General features: G+C 40.2%; 1 protein-coding gene across 1 annotated transcript in view; it reads left to right on the forward strand.

Moving 5' to 3' along the window:
* Positions 1–20,170, forward strand: part of NKAIN2 (sodium/potassium transporting ATPase interacting 2) — a 1,580,095-nt gene that overhangs the window by 577,891 nt on the left and 982,034 nt on the right. The window contains exon 2 of the mRNA XM_073575747.1: positions 13,553–13,690. Within this exon, the coding sequence (XP_073431848.1) occupies positions 13,553–13,690 (138 nt within the window). The remainder of the gene's footprint in view (positions 1–13,552; positions 13,691–20,170) is intronic.

The raw sequence follows: 20,170 nt of genomic DNA on the forward strand, positions 1-20,170 counted from the left end.
AATATGTTAAAACATCAATAATAAGACGCTCAAAAATTGCTGACAATGCTAAATAAAACCGTTGGTGATCATAGCAATCAGGAAGCAACCAAAATTTGCTAACAAAAAATTCTTCAAGTTTACGAAACTCCAGAGAAAGGGAACGAGTCCTGAAGCATCTCCTGTTTAGAAAAGTTTTTTGACCATTGCAAAAAGACAGTGTGAACATATCTTTACTGCTGTTTGAGGTGACCTTGATCTATGCCTCTGCGTCCTTTTATCTACCTCCTCCCCCTTTCTACTCTCCATGGAGTTTTATAAACATCTGTCATCTAATGCACATTAATGTGAAAATCTGTATTCACTGTATTCATTATCTATTCTCAGATTTTGTCTGTGAATTGGGAGTGAATGATTACTTCTTGACAAGAAAGGATCATTTTTATCTGATAAGATACAAAAGAAAGTTTCTTATTTTCACTTGCCCAGAGAGTGTTATGACTCATTTAGATGGGTCGATCTAAGTGACCACCAATCAGATATATACAAGTCAATCAGCATGCATACCAGGGGCCATGCATAACAGAATAGGGATGAGGCAGCCATGCATACCATGATGGGGATGAGGGCAATGCATATCAGGCTTATAGGGATGAAGGAGCCATGCATACCAGGATGAGGATGAGGAGGCCATGTATACCTGGATACGGATGAGAGGGTCATGCATACCAGGATAGGAATGAGGGGGTCATGCATACCAGGATGGGGATGAGGAAGCCATGCATACCAGGATAGGCATGAGGGGACCATATATACTTGGATACGGATGAGAGGGCCATGCATACCAGGATAGGAATGAGGGGGTCATGCATACCAGGATGGGGATGAGGGGACCATATATACCAGGCTAGGGATGAGGGCCATGCATACCAGTATGGAGATGAGGGCCATGTACACCAGGATGGGGATGAAGGAGCCGTGCTTACCAGGATAGGGATGAGGGAGCCATACATACCAGGATAGGGATGATGGGGCCATGCATAACAGGATAGGGTTGAGGCAGCCATGCATACCAGGATGGAGATGAAGGAGCCATGCATACCAGGATGAGGATGAGGATGAGGGGTACCATACATACCAGGATAGGGATGAGGGGAGCAATGTATACCAGGATAGGAATGAGGGGGTCATGCATACCAGGATGGAATATATTAGTACTGAATTGACTACATTTTTTGCTTCAATTTTTTTCTAATTTCCTCCTCTTAAACCTAAGTGCATGTTATAGTCTGAAAAATACGATCACTTAATATGATCATTCGGTTTCCCAATACTATCATGTTATTGGTAGCACATCACCTATTTTCACGGGGTGCTGTGCTACGAAGACTACAATTTTAATTCATCCCTAAAAATCATTGCATTTTAACAAACAAGAATTTTGCTCATTTGTCTTATGAGTGCTGACCTTCTTAGATGGGTAAAAAATCAGGAACAAACGTTACTAGTGTGATCAACAATAATTGGCTTCTCTATATGGGCCATTACTCTTTAACCCCTTCACTACCAAGGGTGGTTTGCACGTTAACTACCGGGCCAATTTTTACAATTCTGACCACTGTCCCTTTATGAGGTCATAACTCTGAAACGCTTCCGTGGATCCCGGTGATTCTGACATTGTTTTCTCGTGACATATTGTACTTCATGTTAGTGGTAAAATTTCATTCATATAACTTGCATTTATTTATGAGAAAAACAGAAATTTGGCATAAATTTTGAAAATTCCGCAATTTTCCAACTTTGAATTTTTATGCCCTTAAATCACAGAGATATGGCACACAAAAAAGTTAATAAGTAACATTTGCCACATGTTTACTTTACATCAGCACAATTTTGGAACCAAAATTTTTATTTGTTAGTAAGATATAAGGGTTAAAAGTTGACCAGCGAGCTCTCATTTTTGCAACACCATTTTATTTTTACGGACCACATCACATTTGAAGCCACTTTGAGGGGTCTATATGATAGAAAATACCCAAAAGTGACACCATTCTAAAAACTGCACCCCTTAAGGTGCTTAAAACCACATTCAAGGAGTTTATTAACCCTTCAGGTGCGTCACAGGAAATTTTTGAATATTTAAAAAAAATTAACATTTAACTTTTTTTCACAAAAAAAATTACTTCAGGTTCAATTTTTTTTATTTTGCCAAGTGTAACAGGAGAAATTGGACTGCAAAAATTATTGTGCAATTTGTCCTGAGCACGCTGATACCTGATATGTGGGGGGGAACCACTGTTTCGGTGCATGGCAGAGCTCGGAAGGGAAGGAGCGCCGTTTGACTTTTTCAATGCAAAATTGGCTGGAATTCTGATCGGACGCCATGTCGCATTTGGAGAGCCCCTGATGTATCTAAACAGTGGAAACCCCCACAAGTGACCCCATTTTTGAAACTAGACCCCCTAAGGAACTTATCTAGATATGTGGTGAGAACTTTGAACCCACAAGGGCTTCACAGAAGTTTATAATGTACAGCGGTACAATTAAAAAATCATATTTTTTCCACAAAATGATCTTTTCACCCCCAATTTTTATTTTCCCAAGGGTAACAGGACCCTAAAAGTTATTGTGCAATTTGTCCTGAGTACGCTGATACCCCATATGTGGGTGTAAATGACTATTTTGGCACATGGCAGAGCTCGGAAGGCAAGCAGCGCCATTTGACTTTTTTGGCTGGAATTGAGATCAGACACCATGTCGCGTTTGGAAAGCCCCTGATGTACCAAAACAGTGGAAACCCTCCACAAATGACCCCATTTTGGAAACTAGACCCCCCAAGGAACTTATCTAGATGTGTGGTGAGAACTTTGAACCCCTAAGTGCTTCACAGAAGTTTATAACGCCCAGGCATGAAAATAACAAAAACATTTTTTGCCACAAAAATGATATTTTTGCCCCCAAATTTTTATTTTTCTAAGGGCAACAGGAGAAATAGGACCCCAAAAGTTGTTTTGCAAATTGTCCTGAGTAGGCTGATACCCCATATGAGGGGGTAAAACACTGTTTGGGTGCATGGCAGAGCTTGGAAGGGAAGGAGCACCATTTGACTTTTTCAACGCAGAATTGGCTGGAATTGAGATCATATGCCATGTTGCGTTTGGAGAGCACCTGATGTGCGCAAATAGTGGAAACCCCCAATTCAAACCCTAACCCTAGCCCTAACCCTAGCCCTAACCCTAACCCTAGCCCTATCCCTAACCCTAGCCCTAACACTAACCCTAGCCCTAACCCTAGCCCTAACCCTAGCCCTAACCCTAACCCTAGCCCTAACCCTAATGGGAAAATGGAAATAAATACATTTTTTTAATTTTATTATTTTTCCCTAACTAAGTGGGTGATAACGGGGGGTTTGATTTACTATTTATGGCGGTTTTTATGTTTGACAGCTGTCGCACGCTAAAAGACGCTTTTTATTGTAAAAATAGTTTTTGCATCACCACATATTGAGAGCTATAATTTTTCCATATTTTGACCCACCGAGTCATGTGAGGTCTTATTTTTTGCGGGACGAGTTGACGCTTTTATTGGTATCATGATCGGGCATGTGACATTTTTTGATCGCTTTTTATTTCATTTTTTGGGACGCAGAATTTACAAAAACCAGCGTTTCATGAATTTCTTTTGGGTGGTGCGTTTACGCCGTTCTGGGTACGGTAAAATTTATAAGGCGGTTTTATTTTTCGGGTCAGTACGGTTACAGCGATACCTCATTTAGGTCGTTTTTTATGTTTTGGCGCTTTTATGCAATGAAAACAATTTTATATAAAAAATAATTATTTTTGCATCACTTTATTCTGCGAGCTATAACTTTTTTAATTTTTCACTGATGATGCTGTATCATGGCTCGTTTTTTGCGGGACAAGATGACGTTTTCAGCGGTACCATGGATATTTATATGCGTCTTTTTGATCGCGCGTTATTGCACTTTTTGTTCGGCGGTATGATAATAAATCATTATTTTTTGCTTCGTTTTTTATTTTTATTTTTTAAGGGGTTCGCTTAAGGGGTTAACTATTGGGACAGTTTTATAGGGCGGGTCGTTACGGACGCGGCGATACCAAATATGTGTACTTTTATTGTTTTGGGGTTTTTTTATTTCCAAAAAATGAATTTATTGGGGAATATTTTTTTTTATTTATTTGGCGATTTTTTTAAAATTATTTTTACACTTTTTTTTAATTTTTTTTTACTTTATTACAATGTCCCAGGTGGGACATCACTGTCCTGTGACAGATCGCTGATCTGTCACGTCACAGATCACTGTGACAGATCAGCGATCTGTCACAGGCACTGCACAGGCTTCCTCATGCCTGCGCTTTGCAGGCACTGAGGAAGCCAGCTTCCTGCAGGCCCCCGAAGGTCCCCGTCGCCATATTGGATCCGGGGGCCTGGAGGAAAGGAGTCCCCCGCAGCAGCGCTGCACATTGCGCTGCCGTGGGGGGCTCAGGGAAGCAAGGAGGGAGCCCCCTCCCTGCCGATGCTTCCCTTTAACCCCCGGTACACCGCGATCGTGTTTGATCGCGGTGTGCAAGGGGTTAACGTGTCGGGGGCAGTCCGTGACCGCCCCTGACACATTGTGCCGGGTGTCAGCTATGATAATTAGCTGACACTCGGCCGCGATCAGCGGCGCTCACCACGTGGGCGCCGCTGATCGCGATGACGTAATATTCCGTCCATGGTAATTAGGTCCATGGTCACATGGACGGAATATTACGTCATTTGTAGGTAAGGGGTTAAATAAATACATTTGGATAACAGCACCCATAACTGAGATAACAGTGCTGAATGTCTACCCTATAAACCAAGATGTCACTCAGTGAGGAACTAATGTTCAGTCTAATGCAAAAATGAACCTTGTTGAAGAGCTTAACTGGAACCTTTACCCTTTCATCATCAAGAATGAGCACAATAATGTTATTTCACAAAAGTTACAGACCAGAATATGTTATGTAACAATAGAAATTTGATGGCTTGTTTTGTTCAATTTATAACTGACCTTAATGGCAAGAACATTTTGTTTGCCACTATTATTCTCCAAAAGATAAAAGGCTTATAATAGCTACGGTCTTTAACCAGTTTTCACAAATCTCAAAAAAAAATATATATATAACCCCACATAATCTGTCTTGTAAAGTTTAATGAAATTATGTTTGTAGCTAAACTTTATCTTACAACAAAAACTATATGTATCTAGCTATTAGATTTTGTACAGAGCATTGTAGATGTCAATATTCTACCACTCACCGTGTCCTAAGGATGCTGTTAATAATAGCTCAGCTGCCCTATAGGATCAAGGGTGTGCTGGGCTGTCAGTATTGTGAGTGACAGCCCAGTCACCAAATCTGAGGCAGGTGTGTGCTGGTATGTCAGTATTCTGAATGACAGCCAAGCTGTCCAATCTGGCCTGGCCTCAGGAGTTTCCTCCAGGTGTCACCTATTCAGGGTGATAACCTGGCTATTTAGCTGGCAGGCAATGATAAGAATATTGCCAGTTGCAGCCTCGCTCTGTGGTGTGTTTGTCCTGGGGTTTGTGTCTGATTTTCTTAACTTTTTTGCCGGCCTTTGGTTAGTTGTGTCAGGTTAGTCATAAATTAGCACTAAAGCATCAAAGAACGTGTCAAAAAAACTCGTTCTGGGACTTGTGGGGACAGTGAGAAACATCCAGGTCTAGGGACCCCCTCGCAGGAGGGACATAATTATTCCTACCTGCTGGGTTTCATTCCCTGAAGACTGAGGTCACATGGTTTAAAAATACCCTTCAGCTCTCTCTGAATACCCTAAACGTATTCTTCTCTCCCAAAAATATATCCAGAATGGTCACTAGAGATGAGAGAACTTGTTCAGAAAATATTCACCAATCTCAAATTTGGCATGAATTTAGTTCATTCAGATTCGTGTTTGGATTCCCTGAGCATTTTTCCTCAAAGTTCGCAAAATTGGGTCACAGTTCAGTAAATGATTGCGTTTCCACTAATGCTTTTGTTAGCTCTGCTACATCTGGATAGTTTGTTGAGTGGTGGCAGGATGCGCTCAGCAAGCTAGCCCTTAACACACTGAGACAGGAGCGTGATTATGCTCCTACAGTGTCTAGCGCTGATGTGAGTAAGATCACCAGAGTTCATGGACAAGGAACCCGGGTCATCTTATGGATGCACCATTTCTAGGGTGGCTGAGGGATAATTTTCTTAGTCTGAGAGGGAAACAAGATGACCACAGCACTATTGTATAATGTTACACAAGTAGGATCCAATCCCCTTCAATGATAAATAATGAAATTTGGCGCTCAAAGAAGATGAAATTAACCCATTAATGTCTATGGACGTGCAGAGTCCGTCAAGGCAGGAGGTAACTTACCGCACCACGACGGACTCTGCACGTCCTGCCTTTGAACTGTCACTGAGTGTAAACACGCAGTTTCAGTTCAGTGCCGACAGCTGTCTATGACAGCTGAGAAGCACAGGAAGGGGGGCAGGGACCCTTGCAGTCGGTCCCTGCACCCACAGCACTGTGATTGGTCGGTCAATCTGAAAGACCAAACACAGCAGTGATGAGCAGGAGAAGCTGAAATTTGAGCTTCTCCTTGACCAATCAGTGCAGGAGCTCAGCGCTGCAGTGGCTGAGCTTCTGCACTGACAGCTAGGAGTGGTGCCCCCGCCGCCCCTGGCTGTTAACCCCCTCACTGCTGCGATCGAGCATGATCGCAATGTTCAGAGGGGGAGGCAGAGGGTATGGGGCTCCCTGCGATGTAATCGCAGGGCACGACCTGTACCATGATGACCCGGAGGTGTCATGGCAACCTCCGGGTCATTTACCTACGGAGAGCTGGTGAGACCATGTGTGTCAGCAGCTTTCAGCATAAGTATAATGCATTACAATGCTGGAGCATTGTAATGTATTATACCTTAAGTGAAAGCGAAAGTGAAAGTCCCATAAAGGGACAAGGTAAAAAAAAAAAAAATTTTTGTAAAAAAAAAATATTAAAAAATAATATAAAAAATTCCCTAAAAATCCCCTAAAAATTACACATTTTTATGTAAAAAATAAACAAAAATAATACATATGTTTGGTATCAGCACGTGCGCAAAAATCCCATCTATACAAGTGTCACCATAGTTAACCCCTTCAATGAACGCCATAAAAAAACAAAAAAAGTAGCAAATTATACTTTTTCCAAGCAGTATCATCATACCGCTTGGAAAAAGTGCAATAACACGCGACCAAAAACACGAATATAAATAAACATGGTACCACTGAAAACATCATCTTGTCATGCAAAAAACGAGCCGCCATACAGCATCATCAGCGAAAAAATAAAAAAGTTATAGCTCGCAGAATAAAGTGTTGTAAAAATATTTTTTCTATAAAACTTTTTATTGTGTAAAAAACACCGAAACATAAAAAAATGATATAAATGACGTATCACTGTAATTGTAGTGACCCGAAGAATAAAGCTGCCATACTAATTTTACCACATGCGGAATGGAGGGGGAAAAAAAAAGCATTCCTAAATTTTTGTTCATTCAAAAAATGAACAGGAAAATCAGAATAGAAAGCGATCAAAAAACGTTATGTGCCCGAAAATGGTACCAATAAAAACGGCAGCTCTTCCCGCAAAAATCAAGCCCACACATGACTCTGTGGGCCGAAATATGGAACCATTATAGCTCATTGAAAATCATTTTTGTGGAAAAAAATATGATTTTTTAATTTTCACTGCTCTGCGTTATAAACTTCTGTGAAGCACTTGGGGGTTGAGAGTGCTCACCACACATCTAGATAAGCTCAATGGGGGGGTCTAATTTCCAAAATGGGGTCACTTGTGGGGGTTTTTTTTTTACTGTTTTGGCACATCAGGGGCTCTGCAAACGCAACATGACACCCGTAGAACATTCCATCAAAGTCTGCATTCCAAAACTGCGCTCCTTCCCTTCTGAGCTCTGCCATGTGCCCAAACAGTGGATCCACCCCGCATATAGGGTATCAGCGTACTCAGGACAAATTGCCCCACAACTTTTGGGGTCCTTTTTCTCCTGTTACCCTTGTGAAAATAAAAATTTGTGGGCAAAAAGATCATTTTGTGGAAAAAAAAGATTTTTTTATTTTCATGGCTCTAAGTTATAAACTTCTGTGAAGCACTTGGTGGTTCAAAATGCTCAACACACATCTAGATAAGCTCCTTGGGGGTTTAGTTTCCAAAATGGGGTCACTTGTGGGGGGTTTCCACTGTTTAGGCAAACCAGGGGCTCTCCAAATGTGACATGGCGTCTGATCTCAATTCCAGCCAAAAAAGTAAAATGGCACTCGTTCCCTTCTGAGCTCTGCCATGCACCCAAATAGTAATTTACCCCCACATATGGGGTATCAGCATACTCAGGACAAATTGCACAATAACTCTTGGGGTCCAGTTACCCTTGGGAAAATAAAAATTGGGGGTGAAAAGATCATTTTTTTGGAAAAAATATGATTTTTTAATTTTACGGCTCTACGTTATAACCTTCTGTGAAGCCATTTGGGGTTCAAAGTGCTCAGCACACATTTAGATAAGTTCCTTGGGGGGTCTAGTTTCCAAACTGGGGTCACTTATTGGGGGTTTCCACTGTTTAGGTACATCAGGGGCTCTCCAAACGCGACATGGCGTCCGCTCTCGATTCCAGCCAGTTTGACATTCAAAATCTCAAATGATGCTCCTTCCCTTCTGAGTTCTGCCATGCGCCTAAAGATTGGTCTTCCTCCACACATGGGGTATCGGTGTACTCAGGAGAAATTGCACAACAAATATTGTGGTTCATTTTCTTCTGAAACGCTTGACAAAATAAAACAATTTGTGTCCAAATAAAATTTTTTGGGAAAAAAGTTAAATGTTCATTTTTTCCTTCCACATTGCTTCAATTCTTTTGAAGTACCTAAACGGTTAATAAACTTCTTGAATGTGGTTTTGAACACCTTAAGGGGTGCAGTTTTTAGAATGGTGTCACTTTTGGGCATTTTCTGTTATATTGACCCCCCAAACTCACTTCAAATGTGAAGTGGTCCCTAAAAAAAAATGGTTTTGTAAATTTTGTTGGAAAAATGAGAAATCGCTGGTCAACTTCTAACCCTTATAACTTCCTAAGAAAAAAAAAATTTGGCTCCAAAATTGTGCTGATGTAAAGCAGACATGTGGGAAATGTTATTTATTAACTATTTTTGTGCCATATCTCTCTGATTTAAGGGCATAAAAATTAATAGTTTGAAAATTGCAAAATTTTTTGCCATATTTCCATTTTTTTCATAAATAAACGCAAGTCATATCGAATAAATTTTACCACTAACATGAAGTACATTATGTCATGAAAAAATATTCTTAGAATCAGTGGGATCCGTTGAAGCGTTCCAGAGTTATAACCACATAAAGTGACAGTGGTCCGATTTCAAAATTAAGGCCTGGTCTTTAACCTACAAAATGGCTTGGTCGTTAAGGGGTTAAATAAATGATTTAATATGCAATTCAACAATAATGATTCACAAAAGTTTTGATCTACTTTGGACCTTCCTAATTGTCCTGCATAATAAAGCAAAAAAATTCACAAATTATAGATATTAACAGGTGTATCAATGGTATTAGGCCAGGGTCACACTTACGAGTGAAATGCGAGAAACTCGCGCAAGTCTCTTGCCTCAATACCCAGCACTGCCGCTGGCGGTTCAAACTGGAACATTCAGCTGCATAGAAAGACATGCAGCTGCACACTCTGGTCCCGAGTGCCGGCGGCAGTGCTGGGTATTGAGGCGAGAGACTCGAGCGACTTTCTCACATTGAACTCGCAAGTGTGACACTGGCCTTAGATTCAAAATTCAGTAAATAATCTTAAGATAGATATCATTCAAGAATCATTTACTTCAAATACTATTTATATTACATAACATACCCTATTGTTCAATCGAAAAGATATCTGAAAATAAAGGAGAAGGAAATCCCAAGTAAGAAGGATACACTGTGGATCATCAGGAGTAAGTTCCTCAGTGAGAAGACAGAGACATACCAAATTGAATTTAATCCTCTGGGTCAACTAGGAAGTGCTGAATGCAGAGTCCACCGCTGGTTTGACCCCTTAATGACCAGAGGTATTTTTGGTTTTGCATTTTCATTTTTTGCTTCCCTTCATTCCAGAGCCATGTGAGGGCTTGTTTTTTGCGAGTTGTACTTTTGAACGACACCATTGGTTTTACCATGTTGTGGACTCGAAAACGGGAAGAAAATCCAAGTGAAACTGCAAAAAAAGTGCAGTCCCACAGTTTTTTGTGTTTTTTTTTCATCTTGTTCACTAAATGCTAAAACTAACCTAATATTTTGATTTTCCAGGTCATTACAAGTTCATAGACATTAAACATGTCTAGGTTCTTTTTTATTTAAGTGATGAAAAAAAATTCCAAAGTTTGTTAAAAAAAATTGCGCCACTTTCCGATACCATAGCGTCTCAATTTTTCGTGATCTTGAGTTTCGTGTGGACTTGTTTTTGCCTGCTGAGCTGACGTTTTTAATGATACCATTTTGGTGTAGATGCGATCTTTTGATCACCCGTTATTGCATTTTAATGCAATGTTGCGGCGGCCAAAAAATTGTAATTCTAGCATTTTTTATTTTTCTCTTGTTACGCCATTTAGCAATCAGGTTAATTCTTTTTTTATATTGATAGATCGGGCAATTCTGAATGTGGCAATACCAAATATGTGTATGTTTGATTTTTTTTGTTTTATTTTGAATGGGGTGAAATGAGGGTGATTTGAACTTTTATATATTTTTTATTTCTTTAATATTTTTTAAACCTATTTTTACGTTTTACATTCTTCAATAGTCTCCATGGGAGACTAGTAGCTGCACTTGTCCGATTGGCTCTGCTACATACAGGCTATAATCAAATCGCTTGCATGTAGCAGAATTGCTGACTTGTAGCAGAATTGCTGACTTGCAATGAGTGCTGTCCACCGGGCGGCGCTCATAGCAATTTGGCAGTGACAACTATAGAGGTTTGCAGGAGACTTCTGATTTCATGGCAACCCATCAGTGACCCACGATCATGTGACGGGTCACCGATAGGTGGATTTCTGGCACGATTGCCAGAAGCTCATGTTAAATGTCGCGGTCAGAGTTTGACAGCGGCATTTAAAGGGGTTAATAGCCACGGGTGGATTGCGATTCCTGGGCACATATCAGCTGTTTAAAAATGCTGACATGTGCCAGTTAAGATGTGGGCTCACTGCCAGAGCCCACTTCAAAAGCATGGCGGAAAGGAGTTAAACAGATGTTGTATGTCTAGTGAATAGTGAGGTAGATAAAGGTAAGAGGTGGGTCTAAGAAGCAGCTCCACCAATGGGAGCACAGAATATGGAAGGGGGGTCAATATCAATGGCTCCTTCCTAGGATATTAATATCAGCCTGCAGCTGTTTGCCTATCCTTTGCTGGTTATTAATTATATGGGGGATCCCACATCATTTTCTTGGAGAGTCATCTCTTTTAAAATAACCAGTAAAGACTAAGTAGACAGCTTTGAGCTGAGATTAATAGTCTGGGAAGCTCCATGTTTATTACCCCCTTCCCAGACTATAAATATCATCCATGTTGGCACCACGTCGTATCTCTGCCCTATATATTGCTTCCTCTCCACTGGAAAGGTGCCTGAGCAACCTTCCTGTTTTGCAGTCTAAGTTGTGTAAGGTTGCATAGCAGTCCCTGCAAATCCTGCCTGCTGCACTCTGGTGCAGGTCCTACCTGCTACACTCTGATACAAACACTGCCTGCTACACTCTGATACGAACTCTGCTGCAATCTGGTGCAAACTCTGTCTGCTGCACTCTGATGCGAACTCTGCTGCTCTCTGCATGTGAACTCTGTCTGCTGCATTCAAAAACAACCTCTGCCAGCTGCTCTCTCCAGTCTGTCCTCTGGGTCCAGCTGCTGTGCGTCTGTTGGTCTGTCCTGGAGTAGCACCTGGCATTCATTGAGAGCCAAGTCTAACCTCACCATCAGAGGCTCTAGTGAACAGTTAGGTGTTCACTAAGTCATACCCCTCCAGGCTTCACTTAGTCACGCCCCTCCGGGCTCTCCACGGTCCATGGCACAGTGGTTCCACAAACCACGTCTGTGATAATCCCCTCAGCTGTTGACTTTCCCTAAGCTGGTTAAGAAAAATTAGGGGGATCCCACTCCATTTTTTTTCTTGTATTTATTTTTTTTACATGTACTTTAATCTACACACGCACTGCACTAACTATACAGTATATGTCACTGACATCTTTCTATCTCTCTAGTCTATAGTATAGTATATACGCAAGTGGTCAAAATTGTTGGTACCCCTCGCTTAATGACAGAAAACCCCACAATGGTGACAGAAATAACTTGAATCTGACCAAAGCAATAATACATAAAAAATCTATAAAAATGAACAAATGAAACTCAGACATTGCTTTTCAACCATGCTTCCACAGAATTTAAAAAAAAAATAAAACTCACGAAATGGGCCTGGACAGAAATGATGGGACCCTTAACGTAATATTTTGTTGCACAACCTTTTGAGGCAATCACTGCAATCAAACAATTCCTGTAACTGTCAATGAGACTTCTGCTCCTCTCGACAGGTATTTTGGCCCACTCATCAAGAGCAATCTCCTCCAGTTGTCTCATGTTTGAAGGTTGCCTTTTCCAGATGACATGTTTCAGCTCTTTCCAAAGATGCTCAATAGGATTTAGGTCAGGGCTCATAGAAGGCCACTTCTGAATAGTCCAATGTTTTCCTCTTAGCCATTCTTGGATGTTTTTAGCTGTGTGTTTTGGGTCATTATCCTGTTGCATGACTCGATCTGAGCTGAGAAAAACAATCGAAGATGAACGCATAATCATTGGTTAACATTAGTCAGAGTACAATTTAAAAAGAGGAAAGGAAAGAGGCACTAGTGAGACAAAGAGGCAGACACAGACATGATGCTGCAGGTTCACCTGAAAGAGAAGGTACATTTCCTTCTACTGCTCCATGATGAAACTTGTATTTCATGATAAATATCATCAATACATTAACATGACATTTAAGCTATTACGATGCTATATACAGTACAAGAAATCTTGTAAAAATGAACTTTTTCTACCCAAGAAAAACATTGAGGTTGCTTAGAAATAGTGCGAACTGTGAACAACTTTATATCATAGTCTAGTCCAAGCCCTATGTGGCTCCACAATTATGAATCAATTAATTGATATTACAAGAATATTCTATGAGAAATTATTTACTTTGAGACTGAAAATTAGATTGTTAGTACTCTTTCATGCTTCTGGCGCAGGATTCTAATATCTTTTGACATCTGTACACTGAATTGTGTTTGGCCTATGACTAAAATGTTTCTTGCGAACATTTCACATTTATCCAGTTGCAATGGAAAAACAAGAATTTGTATTTTTTATTATTATATTTTATGTTCTTTTGATGTATAGTAGAGTTTGGCATGTTACCTCATTAATATTTATATGTGGTTTTCTTTTAGGCCTGCATTCTGGAGAGACAAATATTTGACTTCCTTGGCTACCAGTGGGCACCTATCTTGGCAAATTTTGTACATATAATTATTGTTATCCTTGGATTATTTGGAACCATCCAGTGTAGGACGCGTTATATAACAGGAGTAAGTATCTGTACATTTATAATACAGTTTGAATTAAAATGTTAAATTGCAATGCCCAGGATAGAAAGCTGACTATTGATGTAAAAATAAAGTTCTCTGATACTTTCTAAACAAGATTAGATGCCTGTACAATAGAAAACTGTTATGTATTAAAACCTCATGCTGACACCTTTGACAACATTGACGATACTATTCATTTTATCATATAAGTTATAAAATGGAAAAAAAATTCAAAGTGCGCTAAAATTGCAAAAAAAATGCAACACTGCATTTGCTTTTAGGGTTTCATTCACAAATGACCTGGCAGCATGATTCTCCACGTCAGTACAATTACGTCAATACCAAACTTCTGTAATATATGAAACAAATGTTCTGTCGCAATTTTCCAATTGTGATTGGCTTTGGACATTGAACTGATTTTTTATTGATACTATTTTGGGAACCTATGTTTTATAAAGTTTTCACTGTGAAATTTCCCCAGCGCATGCACTGTGCACTTCGAAGATTCACCGGTTTCTGAGGCAGGGAACTTTGGTGGTGTATGCAATATTCATACTCCCGGACAGATGCTGTCTAATACACTTGTGTTGAGCGAGGGTGGCAGCAACACTAGACAGAGCGTAACCTTGCTCCATACAAATGTATAAAGCCAGACTGTGCCCACTAGACGGGTTCAGCCCGGGAGTAAGCACACCTCATACATCACCACCGTTCCCAGCTCAGAAACTGGCGAATTAAGTTTTTTGGTTGCTGAAACAATGCATTAAAATGAAATAGCAGTCGATCAATAGATCGTATCTACGCCAAAATGGTATCAATAAAAACGATAGCTTGGCATTCAAAGTATAAGCCCTCAGCCATAATGTCTCTCAGGATCAATAAAGTGTATCGAATCGTATCGTAGCCAGCCCCCGGTCACGAAAAAGGAAACGCTACTGGTCTCTGAAAACGAAGACCTTTTTTTTTGGGAGAAACTTTGGATTTTTTTTCACCACTTAAATAAAAAAGAACCTATACATGTTTAGTATCTACAAACTTGTAATGACCTGGAAAAATCATAATGGCAGTTTTAGCATTTAATGAACATGATAAAAAAAAAAACAAGACAAAAACAATTGTAGAATTGCACTTTTTTGCAATTTCACCACACTTTGAATTTTTCCGGTTTCCAGTACACTATATGGCAAAATCAATGGTGTTTTTCAAAAGTACAACTCGTCTCACAAAAAATAAGCTATCACATGGCCATATTGACAGAAAAATAAAAGTTATGGCTCTGGTAAGAAGGGGAGCAAAAAGGAAAACTCAAAACGGAAAACGCAAAAAGGGGTGAAAGGCTTAAACCATAAATATCCACTGATAACATATTCCTATTTTCTCATGATTAGACCATAAAACAACAGAAAAAGCAGATTCAATGTATTTTTGGCTTCTACAATATAGAATATATTTCTTTTAAACAGCAGTACATGAGAATGTTGTCGGTGTCTAATATATTTTACTATGGTAAGATTTTATCTCTGTTACCTTCAAGTATTTTATAATTCCTATTTGCCTGCTCACAGGCTTTCTTTAAAAACTTCAGTGCTTGAAAAATCCATCTTCACTAATACAGAAATAATAGAAAGGGATGAGGGGGGTGCAGCTGCAGCTTCTCTATCTATGTATTGGTGAAAATGAATACATTTACCTGAGTCATAATAATAAGTATGAAGCTTTGGCAATGATGAATATGGATTTACATTTCTCAGCAGTATATGTAACATTCATCTGTAGATGCTTTTTATGGTTTGTAATACTTTTCAAAGTTTGCTATTGCAGTGTTTGCTTGCTCAAACTGAAATGCAAAATATAATATTTATTACTATGAAATGTATGTAACTGAGTTAGTTTTAAAATATCTAATTGCTTGTTACAGATTTATAAATCATTATGGATGGCTTGTTGTCCAATATTCATTCTTCAACATTTATTCAAGTTTGAGTAATGACTCAAAAGTGTGAGCTTTTGATTTACTGCACCTCTGCTAACTGATAACTTGTAAATTGCTACAATATGTACAAAATGAAAAAGCAAAAGTTATGTGACATGACTTCTAGTACGAACAACACGAAAAAGAACCCAATAGACAAATATTATAGCAAAAACTCCAATCAATATAAATCAAACACAACAGAGCAAAGTTTAAATTGCCAAAAATTACAAATTTTATTGTGCACAATCTGCTACAAAATAATGTCCAGAAAATAAAATATTTAAACAAACAACATAACAGGGATACTGCTGTCCAAACAGGGAGCCATATTACACGTATGCCCAAGTGATTAAAATTAGCATAAATTATAATGCTTTGTTTCAAACAGGCACAGCCTGTATACAACTACATAGAGAGTTCAGTCTCAGAACCTGCAACTAGTTTGTATGTGTACTAGTGTTGAGCCAACCCATCCGATATCATGAAATATCGGATCGGATTGGATCGGACCGATATCCAAAAAGTATCGGATATCGCCGATTCCGATACCGGAAACCAATGCAAGTCAATGGGACAGAAATATCGGAATTAAAAAAACCCCTTTCTTTCCTAGTAGGTTAATTCTACATGAAGAAAAACAACTAAGAATAATGTAGAATGTATTGGGGGAGGTGGAGAAGACATTAAAGGCATAGAGGTTTAGCCCAATCAAATGGAATAGCAGGAATTAATTTTTTTTAAGATGTTCGGAGTTACAAAGATATTGACTATGTTAAGCTTTTTTATATTTTGTCAGATATGTATGCTTCACTACTTCCATGCTCTTCACCTTCTTTTTTACTTCTCACACACCTTCTCCTTCATGATCCTCAGCGGCAGCAGCATCTTTTTCATCAACTTCTTCTTCACCTTATTCATCTCCTTCTTCACCTTCTTCCTATTATTCTTTTTTTTTACATTCTTCATATTCTTCTTATTCAACCATTATTCATCTTCATATTTTACTTCTTCATCTTCTTCGTATTCTTCTTCATCATATTCTTATTTGTGACAGTCATTCCTGTAGTTGTTATCTATAAAAGTTTGAAGATTACACCTTCCGTTCTGCCTGTCACAAAAGATTTACAACACGATTTGTCCACGTTCAGTTTGGCCTGCAGCAGCAGGCATTTTCCAGGGGCACCACGAGGAGGAACGGACTCACCCCCATACACTGCTTAGTCTTCTTCTGCTTATAATTTAGATAATATCTTTTGCTCTGATTTTTAGTCTTATGCTTAATGTTCTTCTGCTTTTTGTTCTTCTGCTTCTTGGTCTTCTGCTTCTTTTGTCTTCTGTCTTTTGTTGTTCTGTATCTTGGTGATTGTCTTCATGTTCTTTGTCCTCTTGGTCATCTTCTTCAGGGTCATCTTTTTGGTCTTCTTCAGGGTGGTCTTCCGGGTCATCGTTTTCAGGGTCATCGTTTTCATGGTCGTCGTCTTCTTCGGGGTGGTCTTCAGGGTCGTCTTCAGGGTCGTCATCAGGGAGATCAAGAGTGATAACCAAAAACCATTTCCAAAAGCTTGAACCTGGAAATGTAGCAGAAGGTACAAGAAGGCTGAGGAACTGCTGAGAACCAGCTGACGGTACTGGAACCCGGATGGGTAGCAGAAACTGCAAGAGCCAATGGAACTAGCGAGGACCAGCTGACAGTGCAGGAACCCGGAGGGGCAGCAGAAGGAACAAGAGCCAATGGCACTACCGAGGACTAGCTGACGGTGCTGGAACCTGGTTACTAAGCAGGAGGTACCTGTACTAGAAAGCACTACCAAGGACCAGCAGAAGTTGCTGGAACTCGGATACCGAGAAGGAGGCACCTAAGCCAAAGGCACAGCCGAGAACCAGCTGACGGTACTGGAACCCGGATGGGTAACAGAAGCTGAAAAAGCCAATGGAACTAGCGAGGACCAGCTGACGGTTCTGGAACCCGGTTACTAAGCAGGAGGTACCTGTGCTAGAAAGCACTACCAAGGACCAGCAGACATTGCTGGAACTCGGATACCGAGAAGGAGGCACCTAAGCCAAAGGCACTGCTGAGAACCAGCTGACGGTGCTGGAACCCAGATGGGTAGCAGAAGGTACCCATGAAACACAAAGTTGCAAGGCCACGAGCCAGCCGCAGTTACCGAAACCCACAGTCATACAGGGGGTGCTTGTCCTATTAGCACTACGGAACCAGCCTTTGTTGCCAGATCCCGCAGCCCACATAGGAAGCCCATAAACTGCAGGCACCATAGACTCGGCTAACCTGACCACAACACGACAGGACAACGTATTGGTGGCAAGTGACGTTGACACTACCCGGAAACAGCAGACGTGCAGGAACCAGGCTGGGCAGGAGGGAGTATCCATGCTAAAGACAGTGCCGAGAACCAGCTGATGGTGCTGGAAATCGGTGGGGCAGCAGAAGGAACAAGAGCCAATGGCACTACCGAGGACCAGCTGACGGTGCTGGAACCTGGTTACTAAGCAGGAGGTACCTGTGCTAGAAAGCACTACCAAGGACCAACAGATGTTGCTGGAACTCAGATTCAGAGAAGGAGGCACCTCAGCCAAGGGCACTGCCGAGAACCAGCTGACGGTGCTGGAACCCGGATGGGTAGCAGAAGGTACCCATGAAAAACAAAGTTGCAAGGCCACGAGCCGGCCGCAGTTATCAAAACCCACAGTCCTACAGGGGGTGCTTGTCCTATTGGCACTACGGAACCAGCCTTTGCTGCCAGATCCCGCAGCCCACATTGGAAGCCCATAAACTGCAGGCACCATAGACTCGGCTAACCCGACCGCAACACGACAGGACAACGTATTGGTGGCAAAGTGACAATATTTTACCTCACAAAATGAATCCTCTGTGATCCCCTGCTGTAATGTCAGTATTGTCTTTTGCTTCCTCCCCTGCACAGGAGATGTGGTATGCTTCGTACACGGTCAGACAATTTTTAAAATGAACTTTCTTTCGTGGGAAAACCCCTTTAATGTGACCGGCTTCCTCTGCCTATAGATATGGCGGTGGGTGAACTTCCTCTGCTTGGAATTCTGGGATATGGTGACATCTGGACAAAACAGGAAATGAAAACATTACAAGGCAATTGTATAAATAGATATTAAGTTTTAATCACTATAGGGTGCAATAGGGCACATTTGGGCCAGCCAACTGGGAATGCCAGAGCCAGTTGGGCTTCCTTGGGTGCCACCCTCTGCACCAAGCCAAAGACTTTATCACTGTGCAATAGGGTATTTAAGCACCATATGGTTGGCTTTTTTTGATAGTCTTCTTCATATCACAAAAATCCTCCTCCAGTTTTTTGACTATTATTACTCAGTTTGAATACTCCCATTAGATGGATATGTTCTAATATATTTAGTTCAGTTTTGTACCCCTTGTGGATTTGTTTTGCACAATTTTTTTGTGTGAATTTTAAGGATATATCATTAATCATGTTTTTAATAATTGTTCAGTAGAGAATATTTTTTAAATATGTTTATATTTCTGTGAGGCCCCATCAAATCAGCCTTCTGTGAATGATGCATCCTTCTAAAATCAGAAATCTATTGGTGGCTATTTTTTTTGTTGCCTATTAATCAATGCGGTGGTTTATCTAGCTATCGGATGTCATTCCTTTGTCTCTATTTGTTAAAGGAGCTTTGATTTGTAGTTTCTCATTATAGTGACACTGTATCAGAACACTTGGCAATGCTATAATTTTGTGACTGCTCTCTAATGAGATTGGCACATTGAATGATTTGCAATGTATAACATGGTGGCATTGGCTGGACTCTAAGAACTCCAATAACTCTTGGATATGTCCAATGGCGGATAGTGTGCAATAATCTATGCACTTTATTTTAATTTACTGGGTGTCTCATATTAGCAGATTTGCCTTTAGTAATAGGGAATGATGCATTGTTATATCCTCAGGATAAGGGCACAGTGCAATAATTGTTAAGCACAACTCTTTATAAAGTATACCTAGTGGCCTCTCCCTCATCTTCGGAGATTGAGTGGGGCATAAAATGAGTGGAGTGAGGGTTTCACGTTAGAGTGTGTACATGAATCTGATATTATAGTGTCCTATTTTTACTTATATGAGTCCCCTCTTTGAACCCCTTAAAAATTGGGGTTTGAGGACAGACTGCACACAAATACGGTGGATGATTATTTATTAATTATATCACTAAAAGTTTTTTTATTATTTTTCCACTACAGTAAGTCATTTTTGTATTATTTGGTGGGATATTAATTTGGTCCTAGGGTGCCTCTTCAGTGATATGGGAATCCATACCAATGACAGTTTATCGCTAGTGTAATAATAAAAACGAACTTGTAAAGATGATCAAATAAATTTATGAGGAATTACCTTTGAGTTAAATTTCCTGAAATTGACAGGTCCTCTCATATTTCAGCATTTTCCTAATGGATAATGAGTACATCTACAAAAAGTGTCCTGAGCATTTTCACATGCTAT

This window comes from Dendrobates tinctorius, unplaced genomic scaffold, assembly GCF_039654945.1.
Source record: "Dendrobates tinctorius isolate UK_male_01 unplaced genomic scaffold, ASM3965494v1 ptg000046l, whole genome shotgun sequence".
Taxonomy (NCBI): Eukaryota; Metazoa; Chordata; class Amphibia; order Anura; family Dendrobatidae; genus Dendrobates; species Dendrobates tinctorius.